At 36.2% G+C, this 20,098-nt stretch overlaps 1 protein-coding gene across 42 annotated transcripts in view; it reads right to left on the reverse strand.

Annotated features, from left to right (window-relative positions):
• CLASP2 (cytoplasmic linker associated protein 2) overlaps positions 1-20,098 on the reverse strand; it is a 221,060-nt gene that overhangs the window by 92,421 nt on the left and 108,541 nt on the right. For 17 of the 42 annotated variants that reach the window (XM_031663794.1, XM_031663795.1, XM_031663814.1 and 14 more), the window contains 7 exons: positions 18,080-18,135; positions 16,876-17,049; positions 11,003-11,026; positions 9,261-9,278; positions 6,724-6,825; positions 6,542-6,568; positions 2,997-3,023 (listed from right to left, as the gene is read on the reverse strand). In XM_031663794.1, coding sequence (XP_031519654.1) covers positions 2,997-3,023; positions 6,542-6,568; positions 6,724-6,825; positions 9,261-9,278; positions 11,003-11,026; positions 16,876-17,049; positions 18,080-18,135 — 428 coding nt within the window. The remainder of the gene's footprint in view (positions 1-2,996; positions 3,024-6,541; positions 6,569-6,723; positions 6,826-9,260; positions 9,279-11,002; positions 11,027-16,875; positions 17,050-18,079; positions 18,136-20,098) is intronic. The other 25 variants (XM_031663822.1, XM_031663821.1, XM_031663817.1 and 22 more) reach the window with 4 other exon arrangements.

The following is a 20,098-nucleotide window of genomic DNA, read 5'->3' on the forward strand; positions in this document are numbered from 1 at the left end:
CTAGGCTATATGGCATATAGCTTATTGCTCCTAGGCTACAAATCCTATACAGTATGCCATTAACAATACTGTAGGCAACTGTAACACAATGGTAAATATTCGTGTATCTAAAAATATCTAAATATAGAAGGGTACAGTAAAAGTACAGTATTATAATTTTTTAAAGCTTTATTTCAAATAGTTTTTGGGGTAGAGGTGGTGTTTGGTTACATGCATAACTTCTCTAGTGGTGATTTCTGAGATTTTGGTGCACCTGTCACCTGAACAATGTACACTGTACCCAATATGTAGTCTTCTGTTCCTCACCTGCTTCCCAGTATTATAGTTTTATGGGACCACTGTCAAATATGTGGTCATTGATTAAATGTGGTTATGCAGAGCATGACTGTATTAAAAAAAAAAAAAAAAACCAGCAATTCTATCACTATTTTTTTGTTAAGTATATAATAATGATAAACTGTTGGCATTTTAAAATAGTTTGCCTGCTGAGATTTCTCTGAATGGGTACAGCGAAGCTATCTGTCTTACTATGAGACATATTTTTAAACTTAACACAATTAAATTTCAAATGCTGACAAAAGTGGGCCAGCTGAAAAAGAAACTTGCTTTTTGCTATTTGTCTTCAAATAACAGAGCGCTCTTGGGTAGTGACATTCTGGGTTACAGAAGTTCTAAGGGTAGAAAGGGAGTAAGGGGAAAACATCAAATGAATCAGATCCTTTTCTTTCTTTTCTTGTATTTCCGTCCACTCCACCTCGAGACAGAGTCTTGCTCTGTCATCCAGGCTGGAGTGCAGTGGCGCGATCTCGGCTCACTGCAACCTCCGCCTCCCGGGTTCAAGCGATTCTCCTGCCTCAGACTCCTGAGTAGGTGGGATTACAGGCGCCTGCCATCGCGCCTGGTTAATTTTTGTATTTTTAGTAGAGACAGGATTTCACCAGGTTGGCTAGGCTGGTCTCGAACTCCTGACCTCGTGATCTGCCCGCCTTGGCCTACCAAAGTGCTGGGATTGCAGGCCTGAGCCACCACGCCCGGTCTCTTTTCAAATGAGTAATTTTCCGTTTTGGAAGGTGGACATGTGGTCAGGAACACAGGCAGAGTTAGTAAAATCTTTTCAGAGACTGTGCATGGGTTTAAAAAGTTTTAAAAACATGTTTTTAAACTAGAAATGCAAGGGTTAAATTTTAAGGAGATAAGCTCCTTGTCAATCAAAGCACTTTATGTCTACGTTGAATAGAAAAACGGACTAGATAAGAACTCCAAGATATAGTCTAAATGTAGATTCAGAAGAGTAATAGAAAAATTAAAGTTGCAGTTAAATTAATCTTCATGAAAGCAACCTTTTCCCTTTGTGGGCACTACTTCTACCCAGTAAGAGGGCTGTACAATGACATGATACACAGTTTTACCCAAACAGGCTTCATTTCCACAGAGACTCAAATGCCAATGGGGACAAGCACAGGATGTCAAAAAAGCGAGGGGCACTGTGTGAAGCAGGGAGTAGTAAGACGACTGATCAAGAGGGGAGTGCCTGCCCTTTCCTAGACTGAGAGGTGACTTTTTAGTTCTAGCCACCTCTGTCTTGAGGTGATAGTGGATAGGTCTTGGGATTTTTCAAAAATGAAAGCTTTGATATTTCCAGATTTTTATCATATTCTATAGGCCAAATAATACATAAATGGAGACAGACTAGACATGGTCCATGGGCTGGCGATCTGTGATTCTTACTACAATTTTCTTGGAATGGTCTTGCTGAATACAATTTATATTCCTGCTTAATTCTTAAACTTTACCAGCATACGAAATGAAACTTATTTCCTATTAGTGATAACAATATTGTAAAACAAAGCAGTGCTTCCAATGCAATTAACAATTTACTATCTGCATAGAAGGAATTCTAAATTATTGTAAGGAAATTATTCAAGTGTATTTTAAAATAGCTCATTTGAACGTTTCATGATGTTTCAAGTGAAGAATCTTTAAATCCAGTTTCTTTCAGTTATAACCTTAAGGATACTCATATAAGGAACCTGTTTTCTCCATGCAGTGTCTAAACTAAACACACACACCAAAAACATCCAAACACCCAACATGCCACAACTCACAATGCAAGATAGGCCAATGGAATATTTTATGGGAAAACTCGCAACAATATAAAAAGTATAAATAATGAACTGAGCACATACAATATGGTATTCTATTAAAACCAATATAAATTTGGGGGGTGGAAGTGTTGGTAGGAGAGACTGCAGAATTTCTTGAAATGTGGGTCTATTCAGCAGATAGGAAACTTACAGTTCAGAAACAGAGTAACTTCTCTTTCTACTCTAGATTTACTGAATTTATTAAAAATTATGCAAGTGCACTCTATAAATTTAAATTCATTCCTGCCCTATCCTAGGAAATAAAATTGTCAGTATTCATTTTGCTTTAATCATTACCCTCTCCTGTGCAATACTCCTGATTCCCACCAAGAGTGTGATAATTCTAGTACCTATGACCCAGTTTGGAATTATTCATACTTAGGAAAAAATACCAAGGCTCCTTCCCCAGTAAAGAGCCGCCAACACTAATTATTTCTCTTAGGAAAACCAGAGTTGATGAAAAGTGTCATGATATATCCAAGGAATAGCATGCTACCAGAAAATACCCATATTTGCAAAACTTGACATCGAACACCTATTTTCTCTTGTGTTACCTAAAGTTTTCAAACTACCATTTTATAGTTTTTATAGCATTTCAAAGCATGACAAAAGCTCCTGTTTCTTTTGAATGTTTATATCCACAGTATTAACTTGTGACATTAAAAAAAACAAATCAAAATTCTGGTAATAAGACAAAGGCCAAAGAAAAATCACAACTGGCACTTTCTGCCCCAGTATGACTACAAATGATAGACTATGATGTTAAGAATTTCTGCTGAATAGAACCCATTCTTCATAATGAAAATAGGTGATCAAACAATAGATGCACACATAAAGTCTATAGATTCTTACCACCAATGGTATTAGCAGATTGTGATCCTGAACAAGTGTAAAGGCAGAATTAGGGTAAGGATTATAATCCATGAAGAGGAAAGGAGCAGTTTTTAAATGGATGGCAGATGGAAATAAGAAAGCTTTAGTCAGTTCTCAGAAAATTAAAAACCCTAAAGCAAAAAAAGCAAACTTTAAAAAATCCCAAAAGCACAGATGTCTTTAACAAAAGCAGTACATTTAGTAGTTTTTAAAGCTAATCAACTGAAATCAGACACTCATGTACAAAGCAGATGAAATGAGATTGCAACAGTAAATGTAAATTCTTCAGCTTTTCTACTACTGACAGTCAAAATCAAAATCATTAAATGTTTGTTTTCATTAAACATTTAATTTAAAACTACTTATAAGGAACAACTACAACACTGTACAGCTGAAGAAAAATTACATGAAAAAGCTACAAATGTCATCTTTCTTAAGATGCAACAAAAAAAACCAAAAGATGGGAGGAGAGGAGACAAAGTTTCTGACAGGCTGTACAATCATTTGTATACAACCAGCCACTACCAACAGAAAAAGAGACACAATTCTGTCATAAATATAGGTCTAGTGATCTCTCCTTTGAGTCTCCATTTATTTATTTATTTTGGTTAGCCATCAGAACACACCTGCTTTGATCTGAGAGACTTTTTTTTTCTAAGTTGTGATACAAAGGTACGGTAAGACCATGCAAGCCCTAATGAATCACTTTATGACAAAGTAAGGATGATGATCACAGTAATATTTCTGTGCAAATATATTGTAAAGAAACTTGCATACAAATTACATAATACCTTTTTTACAAAAGAATTCGGAATGGAACATATAGTCATTCAAATAAGTAAGCAAGCAAACAAACAAAAGTCCCTCCAATATAAAACCCAAATGATTTTACAGAGGGAAAGTCTTCTAATCTTAAAGTCCTATTTAGTCTAAGAAAGCCAATTACTGTGTTTTCACACTTTAGGAGAAGATGTGGAGGATTATGGAACGGGTTTCAAAGTGAAAAGCCAAATGCAAAAAATTATTCTATTTTCTAGTGAAGTGATCTTTACTTACAATGTACGTGAAAAGGAGGTCTCGTAAGTATTTTAAAAAAAGCAAAAAAAAAAAAAAAAAAAAAAAAAGGCCCTTGGACTCTTTGCCCTGACATCAGCCTCAGTACTGTTTCAGAAAAGAACTAATACCTCACAATTAATTTTTATCCTTAGACAATGGACATGGAAATTCCTGGTTGTTATCTTTATGCTTTAATTTTCCTAATTTCATTATTTATTTATCTGTTTACTGAAGGCACTAAGAATAACAAGGTACAGAAGTACACAAAAGCAGTCTAAAATTCAGTTGACATTTGATTAAGAATAATAATAAGGATCATCTGTAGTATTTAAAATTTTTTAAAATTTTAAAAAAATTTAAAAATGACAATTTTATTAACTAACATATATAGTGCTTATTCAAAGCTAAGCAATATTTTATGTATATTAAATACACTACATCATTTAATCCTCACAACAATCCTATGTAGATGCTATTATCCTCTTCATTTTACAGATGAAATTATAGAAGTACAGTAACTTCAAATAACCTCAAAGAGCCAGTATTCAATCCTGGGCAGACTCCAGTGTCCATGATTTAAACCGGTATGTACTTCTCAAACTTAATTGCGATACAAATCACTTGATGATCTTGTTAAAGACTGGATTCAGTAGATCTGTAATGGCATATGAGATTGTGTATTTCTAACTAGCTCCTAGATGATGCTAATACTGGTCTGGGCAGCACATATGGAAGAACACATCTTCTAACTACTATGCTACACTGCTAAAGATTAAGTTACTCTAAAAATATACAAGATCAGGGAAGAACATGATATGATCTACTGATTTAGTTGAGATAAAAGTTTTCCTATTCGTAAATAATCTTCAAGCTGCAAACCAATTTACTTCCGCTTATTTTTAGGACTCTTCTTGAGTGCTCCAATCATTACTCTGCCTGGATTTTCTCACTTTGGAAAAAGAGAAGGATCTGGTTGGTAAGACTTGTGTAATCACTATCCTGCCCTTCAATGCCCCATTCTCTTTCCCGATTTCAAGATTGAGAAATCAGGTTAAAAACAAACAAATAGGACATCCATATTCTAATAAATCACCTAAACAATGGTAGAAAATAGTTACATTTATTTCTTTCAAAAATAGCCAAGAAGGCTGGGTGCAGTGGCTCACACCTATAATCCCAGCATTTTGGCAGGCAGAGGCAGGAACACGGTTTGAGCCCAGGAGTTTGAGACTAGCCTGAGCAACACAGTGGGAACCCACCTCTATAAAAAAAAAAATTAGCCAGGAGTGGTGGCATGCACCTGTAGTCCCAGCTGCTTGGGAGGCTGAGGTAGGAGGATCCCTCGAGCCCAGGAGTTCCTGGCTTGCAGTGGGCAATGATTGCGCCACTGCACCATTATAGCCTGGGTGACAAGAGTGAGATCCTGTCTCAAAAAAAGAAAAACAAATAGTGAAGCACATGAATAACTCCCACAATTACTCCCCTAAAAAACTGTCCTGGTTTTAGAGGTAAGCACTAAGGAAAATCTCTTGGTAAAGAAGGAAGAGGAACAAATGATTTTAAATTAATAATGCCATAAATGAGGCCAGGCATGGTGGCTCACACCTATAATCCCAGCACTCTGGGAGGCCAAGGTGGGAGGATTGCTTGAGGCCAGAAGAACAAGACCAGTTTGGGCAACACAGCAAGACCCCATCTCTTAAAATAAACAAAAAATTAGCCAGGCATAGTGGCGCAAGCCTGTGGCACCAGCCACTCAAGAAGCAAAGGTGGGAGCCCAGGAGTTGGAAGCTGCAATGAGCTATTATTACACTGCTCTATTCCAGCCTGGGCAACAGAGTAAGACCCCATCTCTCACAAATAAATAAATAAATAAATAAATAAATAGTTTTTAAAAATGCCATAAATATATGTTTACTATTCTGAAACATAGAAATAAATGATTAATTTTAGCTAGACCTCAAAATTGTGCTTTTTAATAATCACGCTTATGACAGCTTCCAGTGAAAGAGCAAAAATATAAATCCTAAATTTAACATGAATGCAACAGAATTAGTCATTTCAAATTACGTTTCCTCACTATAAATTAGCATATACCTGCCAAAAATGCTAACCAAAAATAGATAATCTAATAGATTTTGGGGAAAATAAGATACCATGTATCTGTCCTTGAATAATGTTACCTAAGATATAACCATATTTTGATGCTAATATATGGCAATTATTTTGTCTCTAAAAAGCACAATTTTCTACATTAGCGTCTGAGTAGAATGTGAACACCTTAATGCTAAGGATTTGTGCTATTTAAAATATCTCCATGCAAAAGTTTGTAAGGCAGATGAAGTTTTTCTTTCTAAGTGGCAGATATCAATGATGCAGCCCTAATAACACACCAAAGACAAGACAACACCCACTCAAAAAATTCCAAAACATGCACAACAACTGATCCAAAACATTGAAAAAAATACCTTCATTTTTGTCAGGTGATGATGAACCTAAAGCACAGAACAAGAACTCAGTATGTGGCTTGTCTTTTTTAAAATTAGCTTTGTCTTTATCCACTGGTCAATCATCTAATACAGTAATATACAAGGAACACACTTATCCTAACATAGTGACAAATATAGGAGGGCTGATAGGCAATACATACGCTGTGATTGAGACACCATTTTTGTTCGACTTCTTCCTCTAGAATCTGTCTTGGCATTCCCCATGCCAGCAAGTGGTGCTGAAAGTTTTGCTCTCACCCGGCCTGAGAAATAAAATAATTACATAATTAAAAACATTTTTCTATAATAATGTTTAATAATAAGGGGAGAAAAATCTCACTATTTTTAGGTATTGCCAAATTCTGTAATAATGTAATCATCAATTACGGGTTCTATTTCTCTTAAAAATTTTATAAACAGTATTTCGTTTTTACGTGTTATACAATAAGCTAACTTTCCTTCAAGGGTAAGAAGAATCAAATTAAAAGATTTACATTCTTAGTTTAATTATTAGTCCAGCAGTTATCATTAAGATAATTACCACAGGCATGTCACTTGCTTCTCAATTGGTAGTTGCAATTCTGAAATTTTAGTTTCCATGAAGTTTAGATTATTCTCAACTCAACCCTACAGTTTTAAATATAAGCCTAATCTTAGGAACAATTCAAACCATCCTTTTGACTGAAAATGTATTTCTAAAGGGATCTGAAGGAAGAGATATAATTAGGCAAAAGATTTAATCTCTTTATATCAGATTACTACACATGTATATGGACATGTTTACTGCTCTCTTCCTCCAATCAACCATTTCATTTAGAAAATGATTTGAGGAAATACATATCACATAAGAGTTGGCATTTTTCTCAATATATTTCTTTTCATACCTCCCAAACTGCTCCTTTCTACTCTACCACTGCCTCATTCCCCTCCACAAAACTAGGCCACAAACATCCTCACTCTATTTCTAGGGCTCTTTAACCACAAGAAACATGTTTCTCAAGTGCTTAAAAGCTGCAGTTAATAAAAATAAGTGAGGACAGAATATATTATTGGATGGTACTTTGGTGTTCTTAAGCAATAGTCTCAACTACTATCAAATCAGAACCAATAAGGTTTGCCATTCAAAAAGAAGGGCTCAGAACTACTTTTAGTTAAAATTAAAAGATACAACTTGTAGGGTATACATGAAATACTGGCTAGCCCAATATGACCATATTAATTAGGAAAAAACATACTAAATAATAAGAATAAAAACTCCTTAAAGAATAAGGAGATATCACAAAATTAAGAAATGAGAAAAGATAAGAGAGTAGTAAGAACTAGGAATAAAACAGAATCAAAACCAGAAGTTTAATTGGTAGAATACCAGCATACTATCAACTTCAAGGCCCCTAATGAGCCCGTGGTTCAGGCCTCTCACCCTTTTACAGTCTATTTTGAGCAGGACACAAAGTTCTCTTGACTAAAAAGTAAAACAAAATGACCAAATTATTATTTTTGAAATGGAGAATTTATCTACATTGTATATAACAAAGAAATGAGAATGTTATTTTGATATTAACATTTGAAATTACAATTCCACAGTGCCAGAAATCATGTTTTTATTTTTATTTATTTATTTCTTGATACGTAGTCTTGTTCTGCTGCCCAGGCTGGAGTGCAGTGGCATGATCATGGCTCACTGCAGCCTCGATCTCCCAGGTTCAAGTGGTCCTCCCACCTAAGCCTCCAGAATAGCTGGGACTATAGGAGCGTGCCACCACACCCAGCTAAATTTATAATTTTTTGTAGAGATGGGTTCTCACTATGTTGCCCAAGTTGGTCTCAAACTTCTGGGCTCAAGCAATCCTCCTACCTCAGCCTCCTAAAGTGCTGGGATTTCAGGTGTGAACCCCTACGCCTGGCCAGAGATCCTATTTTTATAGAGTATTCCAATTTAAAACTTAAAATACAAAATTATTTTAAATATATCAGAGTAAACATGAGACCAAATAACTTTTTTATTCTACTTGGTTTTGTATCGCAAAAAATAGTCATTCACATAACACCTAGAGGAAAAATTATATTTTGAATCAGAGGTTTTAAAAAGACAGATTTCAGGTAGAGTGAATATAAACACTAAATTCCTTTCTACAAACTCAAAACTATAAAAATGATTTTTAAGATGAACTGACTCAGTAAGATATGTGTAGCAATTCTGGTGTAATTCAATTTGAATCTGTGACCAATTCCCCACTTACTGATTCAAAAGTAGAAGACATATTTTAAAAGCAGACTAAGTAAATGCATTTAAAACTTCAATGATAAAGCAATGGTGCATGATCTCTTAAAGTATAAATGAATTGGCATAAATAAAAAAAACTACAAACATGTAAAAGCATTAATGTCACTACTATAAAAAATGAATTATACGCTTACATTATACTATTTATTATTAAACATGTTAAGCAATTATGTTTTTCCAGCATGAGATGATCTAAAGTACAAAGCAAACTAGCAGGATGAAGAATTAAAAAAAAAAAAAAAAAGATCACACATTACTAAGACAACCAAATATAAAATGTAGAACTTACTACCACTGGCAAATTATAAAGACTTGCAAAGAAATTAGCCTATTTTAGTTTTAATATTTAATTCCTACCAATGAAAATAGTAATGTAGATGCATTTGTGTTACTAACAAAATATATAATTCTTACCATCTTCAGATGCTGTTCCTAAATAAGAAAAATAAAACAGTATTTCAACAAATTCTGCCAATGTTGATATTACGACCTGCCTCACAATCCCCACCCAACACTATAATGAAAGGGTAAAAGCAAAACGTAACTTTTTGACAGCCTTAAATTAATTGTGGGAAGGTTCATTTTGAGAAAAACAAAATTTGAGGAAATCCAATGATTCACAGCACACAGAAAAAGGCTGAAACTAGACAAATGAAAATAACAAAAATCTATAGGAAACATTTTTTGTCTGCTATATTTCACTCTTAAAATTTGAAATGGTATAAAAAATTAGAGAAATTAATCCCTCAAAAAATGTAACTCTGTAATTACTCTTTGAAAATGAAATTTTATAGCTCTTTCCAGGGTAGAAATGTTTTCTCTGCATTTTCAAAAGGTAGCCCATAAAGGTATCAGAAAAAGCTAACTAAGAAACATAGGAATAAAATCTATGACCTAGGCCTCATTTGCCCATTTTCATCAAAGCATCTACAAAGTAAAAACCTATCAATCCAATTCATTAGCTATTTATTCAACATTTATGTGCACTCCTTAAGATGTCGATGAAATCTATAAAAAATGACTAAGTACAAACATCATAACTCACTACTAAAGGGCAATAATATACATGTCTGTGTATTTTTTTTAAACATAGGATTGAACATCAGTAAGAGTATCACATCATATAACAGAAGTGACTCCTCAAATAGATTGATATTTCCTACCCAAACAGGAAAATATTTTGAATGGGAAAGTGATAAAAGTGTTTTTAAAGGATTCAGAATATCAATATTAGGATATTCAAGGGGTTTGATACATAGAAACCAACTCTTGATGGGTTATCATTTCATTCAATATTTTATTATAATAATATAGAAAAGCAGAGACTAATATAACTAGCAGTCATGTACCTAACCCAAGGTTTAATAAATGTTATATCTCATTAAAACAGAAGATATATTAGGTCAATTTTCCATTTACATAATAATTTACAGAAAAATATATAGTGTCTCTGTTTTTCTTAGATCTCATAATGTGGCATACAGATTTAGTATCTTAAGTTATTTAAAAAAGGTCAAGCTCATAGGTAACATTATGGTATCTGCTGCAGTGAAGGGAAAGTGTGGATAATATACTATCTAGTATCAGACAAAAAATATCATACAGGGTTGTTACTGAACCGAGCCACTACAGATAAACTGTAAGCAAATGAATACTGAAATTAAAAGGGCAAAGTTTAAAGTTCAATTTTGACTAAATGTTAGTTTACAACGCCCTCTAAAAAGTCAGCCTCTGTAACTTGCGTTTCATTTTCAAAAACAATCATATGAACTTATGAAATATGTCATTTGTCGTATCAGTTAATAGACTAAAGAGGTGAATGAAATGACTTAGGAGATTTCCTTCCATTCTTCTGAATCCAATATTTTTTACGAAGACTTAACAAATCGAGAATATTCAGAGGCGTACTTCTAAGAGCTCGGGAAAATATTTTAAGGTAATTAAGTTAAAACAAAATAGTTACCTAGTATTTGAGTAGACTGGGATATAACCCCAACTTTATTCAGAGAATTATGTAGCCATTTTTACATTAACGTTATCACTAAATAAGTATTAATAATACATTTTCAGAAAATAAGAGAAGAATGAACAAGAATATTATATAGAATCCAGGTTCCATAAAAATCTTTAGTAAAATTAGGAAAGGAAGTTCTTACCATCCAGCTTGTCAGAAGTATCCTCTTTGATGAAAGTGCAAGCAAGGAACAGAGGAAAACTTAGTATATTAGAATAAATGATTTTTATAATTCCTAGAAAACATTTTCTTTAAGAAGACAGAATTCATAGCACAGACATACATATCAAGCTTGTTTTCAACCAAAACAGACTAGGAAATTAAACAAGATGTGAGATAAAGACTTCACCTAATGTACTAAGTAGATAATTTTTTAAAAGTTGATAATGAGTCTTATTTTCACTAGCCTAAAAAGAGAAAAGTTAGTGAGGTCCATGTCCTAGCCTTGGACTTTGCCATCAGGCCAATCCCCTGCTCTAGTCTGAGTTTTTCCCATCCAGTCACATGGCCTTGTTTCTTTTCTCTCTTGTCTATAGTATACCCCCAAATTCCACACTTAGGCTCTCTCATCATTAGCCTCTGTTTACCACCTTGTTGCTTCCCCACCCACATCCTTTCTTAGAACTTTCAGCCCCTATAAAATTTCACATCTGAATGAATCTAACTCACTTTCTCTATTCTATTACTTGAGATGCCCCATAGAGAAAACTACACAACCATGAAGTTATGCATACTGGCAATACTAGAAACTGGGATAAATATCTGACTTGGTGTTTAGTGCCCATGCTAAAAGGATTTAACATAGCAGGACTGATACTGTTCTTAAGAAGTGTACGCTTGTGGGGCTGGTCTCTGGTAATCATTTTGGATCCTCCCTATATTAATAAGGTTATTTTAAGTGTGTGTGCGGGAGTTGTGGGGACACAGAACTCTGCTACGGTTCGCCTAAGCTGTTTTTGCAAACAGTGTGATTTATGGTGAACACCTCCTTTCTTTTTGGGAGTCTGGGATTCTGGTAATTGTGGCTGGTTGTGCAAGCAGAGTGCCTTATGTGACTACTCCCAATCCCCTACTGGCCCCCCAGCGTGAGTCTTAAGTGAGCTTCCTTAGGCAGAAACACTGCGAACATGTTGCATTGCTGTATTTCTTTTCTTTTTTAATAGTCTCGCTCTGTCACCCAGGCTGGAGTGCCATGGCGTAATCTCAACTCGAACTGTAGCCTCCACCTCCCAGGTTCAAGTGATTCTTATGCCTCAGCCTCCCGAGTAGCTGGGACTAGAGGCACCTGCCACCACGCCTGGCTAATTTTCATATTTTTAGTAGAGACGAGGTTTCACCATGTTGGCCAGGCTGATCTCAAACTCCCGACCTCAAGTGATCTGCCCGCCTAGGCCTCCCAAAGTGCTAGGATTACACGTGTGAGCCACTGTGCCCTGCCCGCATTGCTCTATTTCATTGCTTGAGGAAGGAGTAGCCCCTCAACCCTATCTCTGGGAGACAAACTTTGAAAGCCTGTGTCTAGACTCCTTCAGACTATCTAACAGGTCTTTTTCTTTGCTCTAATAAATCCTTTTGCTCTAATAAATGTCAGCCACGAGTGCCCCACCTCTTGTGTCTACTCCCCCCAAATGGCTATTCTAAACTTCAAGTCACCTGTTTGCACATGATCCTGACTGAATCTTTAGGCAGAAAGTCACAACAACCTCCCCAATCATGCTCTTCTTAATGCCCAACTTTCTAAAATATCATATCTGATATCTACTACCTCTTCCACTTCCTTCCCTTCTACATCAGTGAAATGGCTGACCCTTCCACATTCAAGACTAACTCCCAGACTATGCTCCGTATCCCATTCCTCACACCTTCCACAGCAACTTAGCTATTAATTCTCTCCCTTCATCCTCACACTTCTAACTTTTCCATCTCTACTGACTTGCCACCTTAGGATACAAACATAATTCACTTCCCCAATCTTGTAAGACGGTAAGTTCTTTCAACCACAGATAATTCTTACCATTCTTTCACCCCTTTTCTTGACCATCAGGCATAATAATAACTTGTACAGATTCTCTTTCCAACTTCTCAATCAACCAACTAAAATCTGACTTCTGTCCATATGACCTCACTGAAATTATATTTTCTTTTCCACTCAAGCAATTCCACAAACTCAATTGCTAGAATAAATATTCATAAATATGCACTCATACATCAAGGTTACCTTAACTTAAATTCCTGTTTCCTACCACCAAGTTTCCCCTTCAGGCTGAAGTTAAAGGGTGAACTTCAAAACACTTATGATATCCCTGCTGCCAAAATCTTCAGTACTTTAGAGATAACAAAAACCAGTAGCAACTGCTTTAAGAAGGAATGCTCTGAGTTTAATACTGATTACAGTAAGTAAAAATGATCCAATGACTTCCAAATCTAATCTAATCATCAGCACAGATCTCTGCTAAGTTGTTGTTGTTGTCTTTTCTTTTTTTTTTTTTGGAGAATGTGGAAAGGTCTCACTCTGTTACCCAGACTGGAGTGCACTGGTGTGATCACGGCTCGCTGCAGCCTCGACTTTCCAGGCTCCAGCAATCCTCTCACCTCAGCTTTCCTAGTAGATGGGCCCACAGGCACGTGCTACCACACCTGGTTAATTTTTTGCTTTGGTAGAGGTGTGGTTTTGCCACGTTGCCCAGGCTGGTCTCGAATTCCTGAGCTCAAGCAATCCACCCGCCTCTACCTCCTAAAGTGCTGGTTTACAGGTGTTGAGTCACTGTGCTGGCCTCTCTGCCAAGTTCTATATACTACTGTATACCAAGGGTCCACTGAAAACTGCCAGTTTGAAGTCTCACAGGGACCTCAAACTCAAAATGCGTAAAACGCAACAAACTTTTAGCTGCTCCTCCTTCAGCAACCTACCAATAGACTGAGAGATTCAGTATAGAAGCATATACCTCTGGATCCCTGGTACCTAGCAGAAACTAAGTGCTCAAGTAAGTGTGTGTTGAAAACTAATAGAACACTCCCTCTAATCCATATATGTATACCATAATAAGTGAGGCTCAAAGTAGAAGAAAACAGAGTTTATATCAGTCTTATGTGTGTAAGAAGGGTACATGAGACACAGCGGGTAGGGTGGGGTAAAGGAAGAAAGGGAAGCAGGGAAAAGAAGAACACCCTTTATCCAACCCCTGAAAAAGCCACAGGCAGGTATCTGATTGTCCCTGAGTGGGAACCTGGATCAGATGAAGAAAAGAAAAAAGTAGTGGCATTTCTCCTTTTTACAATGAAACATGAAATTCAAACCTTAAAGAACAACAATAGGTTCTCGCAAAAAAAATAGTGTTCCAAATTGGCCTTCTAGTGCACATTAAAACACTTTAAATACAATATTTTTCTTCTTGTAAAAATAATATTCAATGTAATGTGTTTTGCTCATATATATATACACACACATACACACACACATATATATAGTGGATTCCTTAGGATTTTCTAAACACAAGATTGTGTTTTCTGCAAAGAGAGATAGTTTGTTCTTCCTTTCCAGTTTGGATACCTTCTATTTCTTTTCTTGCTTAACTGCCCTGGCTAGCACCTCCAATTTAACATTACTCCAACGTAATGTTAAATAGAGCCAAGAGTGCACATTCTTGTCTTGTTACTGATCTTAGGGAAAAATATCCAGTTTTTTAATCATCAAGTAGGATGTTAGCTGTGGATTTTTCAAAGATGCTCTTTATCAGGTTGAGAAAAATGACTTCTGTTCCTAGTTTGTTGAGTATGTTTATTATTAAAGGGTCTTTAATTTTGTCAAATGCTTTTTCTGCTGGTACTGAGATGATCATGAGGTTTTTGTCTTTCTTCTATTAATATGGTACATATGTTGACTGGTCTTCACATACTGAAATAACCTTGCATTCTTGGCAATGTAATGCTTTGAAACAAAAAGTTTTCTGAAAATTAAAAGCAGTAATCAACCCCGTTAACACCTTTGTAATATATCACGTCAGTCCTCCTTCTATGTATAATTTTACACAAAATGATGAAATTACTACATACTATTTGGTAGCCTGCATAATTCAATCTTTGTTGAAAATATGACTTTTTAATGGCTGCACAGCGTATATAAGGATACAATATAACTCAACTATCCCCTCTGTTACACATTAAGGTTGATGCTAATAATGTTATTAAAAACACGAACATTCTTTTTAAAAACGTTATTATGTAAACATTGAATTACTGGGGCAAAAATTCTGATTTAAAAATGCTTCATGGAATTCCAAATTGGAACTCAGAAAAAGTGTCCCATCACTAATTCACATCAGCGTTGCCTGATGAGGCCCTTTTTACCACACTCTTGAAAACAGCAGGCAATACCCTTAACTTTCTTGTTATAGTTATAGGTCTATCTATTTGCATTTGTTTGATTACAGCTAAGGTTCAACATTTATTCTGGTATTTGTTGGCAATTCTGATACATGCTTTTCTTGATATATAGAGTTCATCTGTTTTTAATGGACTTGAAAAACTTCTCAACTTTTTTACTAGTATGTGGCAAAATATTTTTCTCTTTTAGTTTTTGCTTAAGATTTCATATTTTCATACTTTAGATTTAAATTCAAGAGATTTTTGTCCTTCATGGCTTATTTGCTTTTATGTATAGGAATTCCTGTGTCAACCTGAGATTTGAGGAATACTCACCTATTATGTTTTCATCAAGTTGCTTTATGTTTTTAATGTTTTTATCATCTAGAATATAATATATGATGTGTAACATGGTTCTAACTTAATTTTATACCAGATTGTAAACCATGTGTCTAAACACAATTTACTGAATAATCTACTCCTCTTCACGGTTCTGAATGCAGCTGTGGCAACTTTATCATGTACTATATTCATACCTAAATTCTCTGCATTTCTTAACCTATAAGAAACCTTAATCTATAAGAGTACTCCTTATTTAAAATGTTTGGGGCCAAAAACGTTTTAGGATTTCAGATTTTGAAATATGTGCATTCATACTTAACTGATTGAGCATCCCTAAGCATCGTTAATTCAAAAATCCAAAATCCGAAATACCTTTTTTTTTTGATGGAGTCTCACTCTGTCACCCAGGCTGAAGGTGCATGGCACGATTTTGGCTCACTGCAACCTCCACCTCCTGGGTTCAAGAGATTCTCCTGCCTCAGCCTCCTAAGTAGCTGGGATTACAGGCATGAGCCACCATGCCCAGCTAATTTTTGCATTTTTAGTAGAGATAGGGTTTCGCCACGTTGTCCAGGCTGGTCACGAACTCCTGATCTCAGGTGATCCACCCGCCTTGGTTCGAAATACCTCTGAGTGCCATGTTGGTGCTCAAAAAGTTTCAGATTTCGGAGCATTTCAGATTTCACATTTTTTAGATTAGGTATGCTCAACTTGTATTGTGTTCAGGTGATTTGCTTGCTTAGTGTTCCACCAGTACTACCCAAAAAAAAAAAAAAAAGAAGCATGAAGAGATATGCAATACGGATAACCAACCTCAACTTTTTAATTTGATGGACATAAAAACATGAAAAAAACAAACTGAATAGAGTTTTGGAATATATGTTTAGGGTTTGGTTAGACAGAGTAGAGCTTTGCCATTCTCCAAGATCTCCAAAAGGCTTCACATTCTTGATTAGAGAAAGAGAAGTAGGAGAAAGAAAACAAGAAAGCTAGATACAAGACCAATTCCCTTCCCAAACCCCCTTAGAAACTAGTGGCTAGATGTGGTAGAAGTACAGTTATGAAAACTCTACAGGCAATCATGGACTCAAGAATTGTTGCTTTGATCAAGATGATGATGAAGACAAGTGAAAAGAAGAAACAAGGCAGTTCAGATTCCTCAGAAGCATGTCCCCAATACAGAATTATATTTAAACATATGGACTATCCTTAAATAACAAGAATGAATAGAAATGATTAAGGTGTATGAACTTGTCTTCACAGAGATCAGGGAGAGAACATGGTACAATTTTCCATAATCAGTTGTCTTACCTAGTGATGCATAGGAACCTGGATTCAGGGCACCTGCACCTAAGCGCCCGTTTCGCACAGACTGTCCAGCAGCATGATGTGCTTTGGCACCAGCAGCAGCATTCACATCAATGTCACTTCGTGAACGCTGCAGACTTCCTGGAAGGGAACTAGCTTTGCTGCTGCCTGCTGATACTATGAAAGACAAAGCAAAGGTAACTTGTATCATTTAAATCACTGAAAACATGAAAATTATATAAACCTGACCACCATGAGTTAATCTGAAGACAAATGGTCAACAAAAAGGCAGTGGCCAAATGGACAGTACTATTAAGTATTTTAAAGTTAGAATGCCTCAGTTTCAATCACAACTAAATCTTCAGCAATTTTCTCAATATTTCTCTGCCTTATTCCTCTCCTTTAAAATGGGAAAAATGATAACATTCTGACTATAAAATTCACAGGACTGTCTTGTAGATGAAGAGATTATGTTTAGGACTGATTTATGCAAAGGAAGCACTATACAAGATAAATAGAAGGCAGCAGTATCATTTTTTACTATAAGAAAAATACAAGAAAAACTAGTCCAGGAGTAGAGATATTAAAAAATTAATGGAGGTTCTGCCACTCTGTGGAAATGCAAATTAAGTCATTTAATTTCTGGTCTTTAGATTTTCAGTTTTTTATTTTTATTTATTTATTTATTTTTTGAGATGGAGTCTCGCTCTGTCACCCAGGCTGGAGTGCAGTGGTGCGATCTCGACTCACTGCAACCTCCACCTCCTGGGTTCAAGCGATTCTCCTGCCTCAGCCTCCTGAGTAGCTGGGATTATGGGCATGTGCCACCATGTCCGGCTAATTTTTGTGTTTTAAGTAGAGATGGGGTTTCCCCATGTTGGCCAGTCTGGTCAGGAGTTTTATAAACTGTGAGTTATGACCCATTAATAAGCTGTAAAATCAACTGAGTGCATCATGAGAAGCCATTATGAAGAAATGAAACAACTGAAAGCAGAGTGCATCACAAGTAAGAGAAAGTATGGCTTCCTGCAACTTTGGGTTATATTATGTATGTATACATGTATACATATACAGGTAAAGTTCATTATGTGTGATACCGGGTTACCATGTAAAATGATCTTCTCACTATGGAGCACATCAAAAGAGTTTGAAGGCTACTGTTTTAAAGATAAAATAGGTTATAACTCTTACTTAAAGAGAAAATTACCTCTTCCAGCCACAGTTGATGGATTTGCTGTAGACCATTTGGAAGAAAAAGGGCGACTGCAAGGTATAAAAAATGCTTTTAGTAAGAAGACAATTTAACATTCCTCTGATAAAAACCAATAAAATACTACTGAATTTTGTGGAAAGTTGAGAAGTATTTCTTTCTTATTTTTATTTTTCTGAGACAAAGCCTTGCTGTGTCACCCAGGCTAAAGTGTAGTGCCACAATCATGGTTCACTGCAGTCTTGACCTCCCCAACTCAAGTGATCATCCCACCTCAACCTCTCAACTTTACTGGGACTGCAGGTGCATGCCACCAAGCATGGCTAATTTTTAAATTTTTAACAGAGATCGGGTTTCCCTATGTTTCCCAGGCTGGTCTCAAACTCCTGAGCTCAAGTGTGATCCTCCTACCTCAGCCTCCCAAAGTGCTGGAATTACATGTGTGAACCACCATGCCTAGCTGGTACTTCTAATTTTAACTCTCCTTTTACAAATCGCATTAGAACAGTTCCTCCCAATCATCATATATCAATGGTGTCTCAATTAGCTATGAAGCAAAGATAAAATACTGGCAGTGAATAAAGACTGTAAGCTCTACAGAGATAGAGATCAGGTTGCCTTTGTTCACTCTGCTCCTCAACACACATCATGGTGACCACCAAAGAGAACTCAGTAACAGTACTATTATTATTCACTTGTATCCTGAGATATTTTACTTAGAAGAAGAAAGGCGTAGTGTTATCACTAGCACATAGGCAACTCAGCATAACCAAAGCCTCTCTCACCTAAGTTATAAGGTTGTAATGTCCGTGTAATGTTTAAGCTAACATTATATTATTTTTGTAAGTGTCTCCTAAAATTGTTGTTCTCTTAGATTGAGACAGATCACTTTAAGGTTCACAGAATCTAAAGTTGTTTATGTTTTAAAATGTTATATTAGAGCAATATAAAATATCTTCCTTTAGATCCTTTGTACTCAAAATATGGTCCACGAACAAACAGCATTTAGCGTCACCTAGGAGCTTGCAAAAAATGAAAAATCTCAGGCCCCACCCCAAAATTATTGAATCAGATTCCAGATTTTACAAGATCTTCAGGTGATTCGTGTATACTTTAAAGTTTGAGCATAGTTAATAAAAAGAGAACAAAAGCAACAAAGACAGCTCATTTCAGATGAGGAACTTATCACAAATTTAAACAGAAGTTTAAACAGAAATTTAAATAAAAGTTTAGATAGGTCATTATTCCTACAACAATTATTTTTGAAATCAGATTGTATCTACTTTTATTCTGAAAACCTACAAGAAACTGAACTTCAGTACAGTATTTGAATGACCCAGTGAGTGCCTGCTTAAATTCTGTACCCTAGGTGCCCCCTTGCCTCCCCCTGGTCCCAGTTCTGCATCAGAGTTGCCAAGGCAACCAGCAATCTTTGTGGGGGTCAAGATCCCCAAAAGAAAAAAATTACAGAGAGGATTTTTGGAGACAGAGTCTCGCTCTGTTGCCTAGACTGGAGTGTAGTGGCACAATCTCAGCTCACTGCAACCTTCGCCTCCCAGGTTCAAGCAATTCTCCTGCCTCAGCCTCCTGAATAGCTGGGATTATAGGCACCCGCCACCATGTCTGGCTAATTTTTAGTAGAGATGGGGTTTCCCCATGTTGGCCAGGCTAGTCTCGAACTCCTGACCTCAGGTGATCCGCTCGCCTTGGCCTCCCAAAGTGCTGGGATTACAGGCATGAGCTACCATGTCTGGCCTAATTAGGCTGACATTCTCTGAGCTGCTCTTCCCTGGGGGAAATCTGCAGATACATGGCACAGGGCAAGAGGTCACGAAGATGGACAGGGCCAGTGCTAAGAAGTAGAGAAGGCATCAGGAATTTCAGCAATCTCATAGGGCCAGAGAGACAGAAAACAGGGTTACAGTTGCTAACGCAGTAAGGATTTGAGGTAGTCAACATCAAGATGAGAATGGAGTTGCAGAGAACTAAGTCAGATACTAGATAATGTTGTCCCTC

This window comes from Papio anubis, chromosome 2, assembly GCF_008728515.1.
Source record: "Papio anubis isolate 15944 chromosome 2, Panubis1.0, whole genome shotgun sequence".
Taxonomy (NCBI): Eukaryota; Metazoa; Chordata; class Mammalia; order Primates; family Cercopithecidae; genus Papio; species Papio anubis.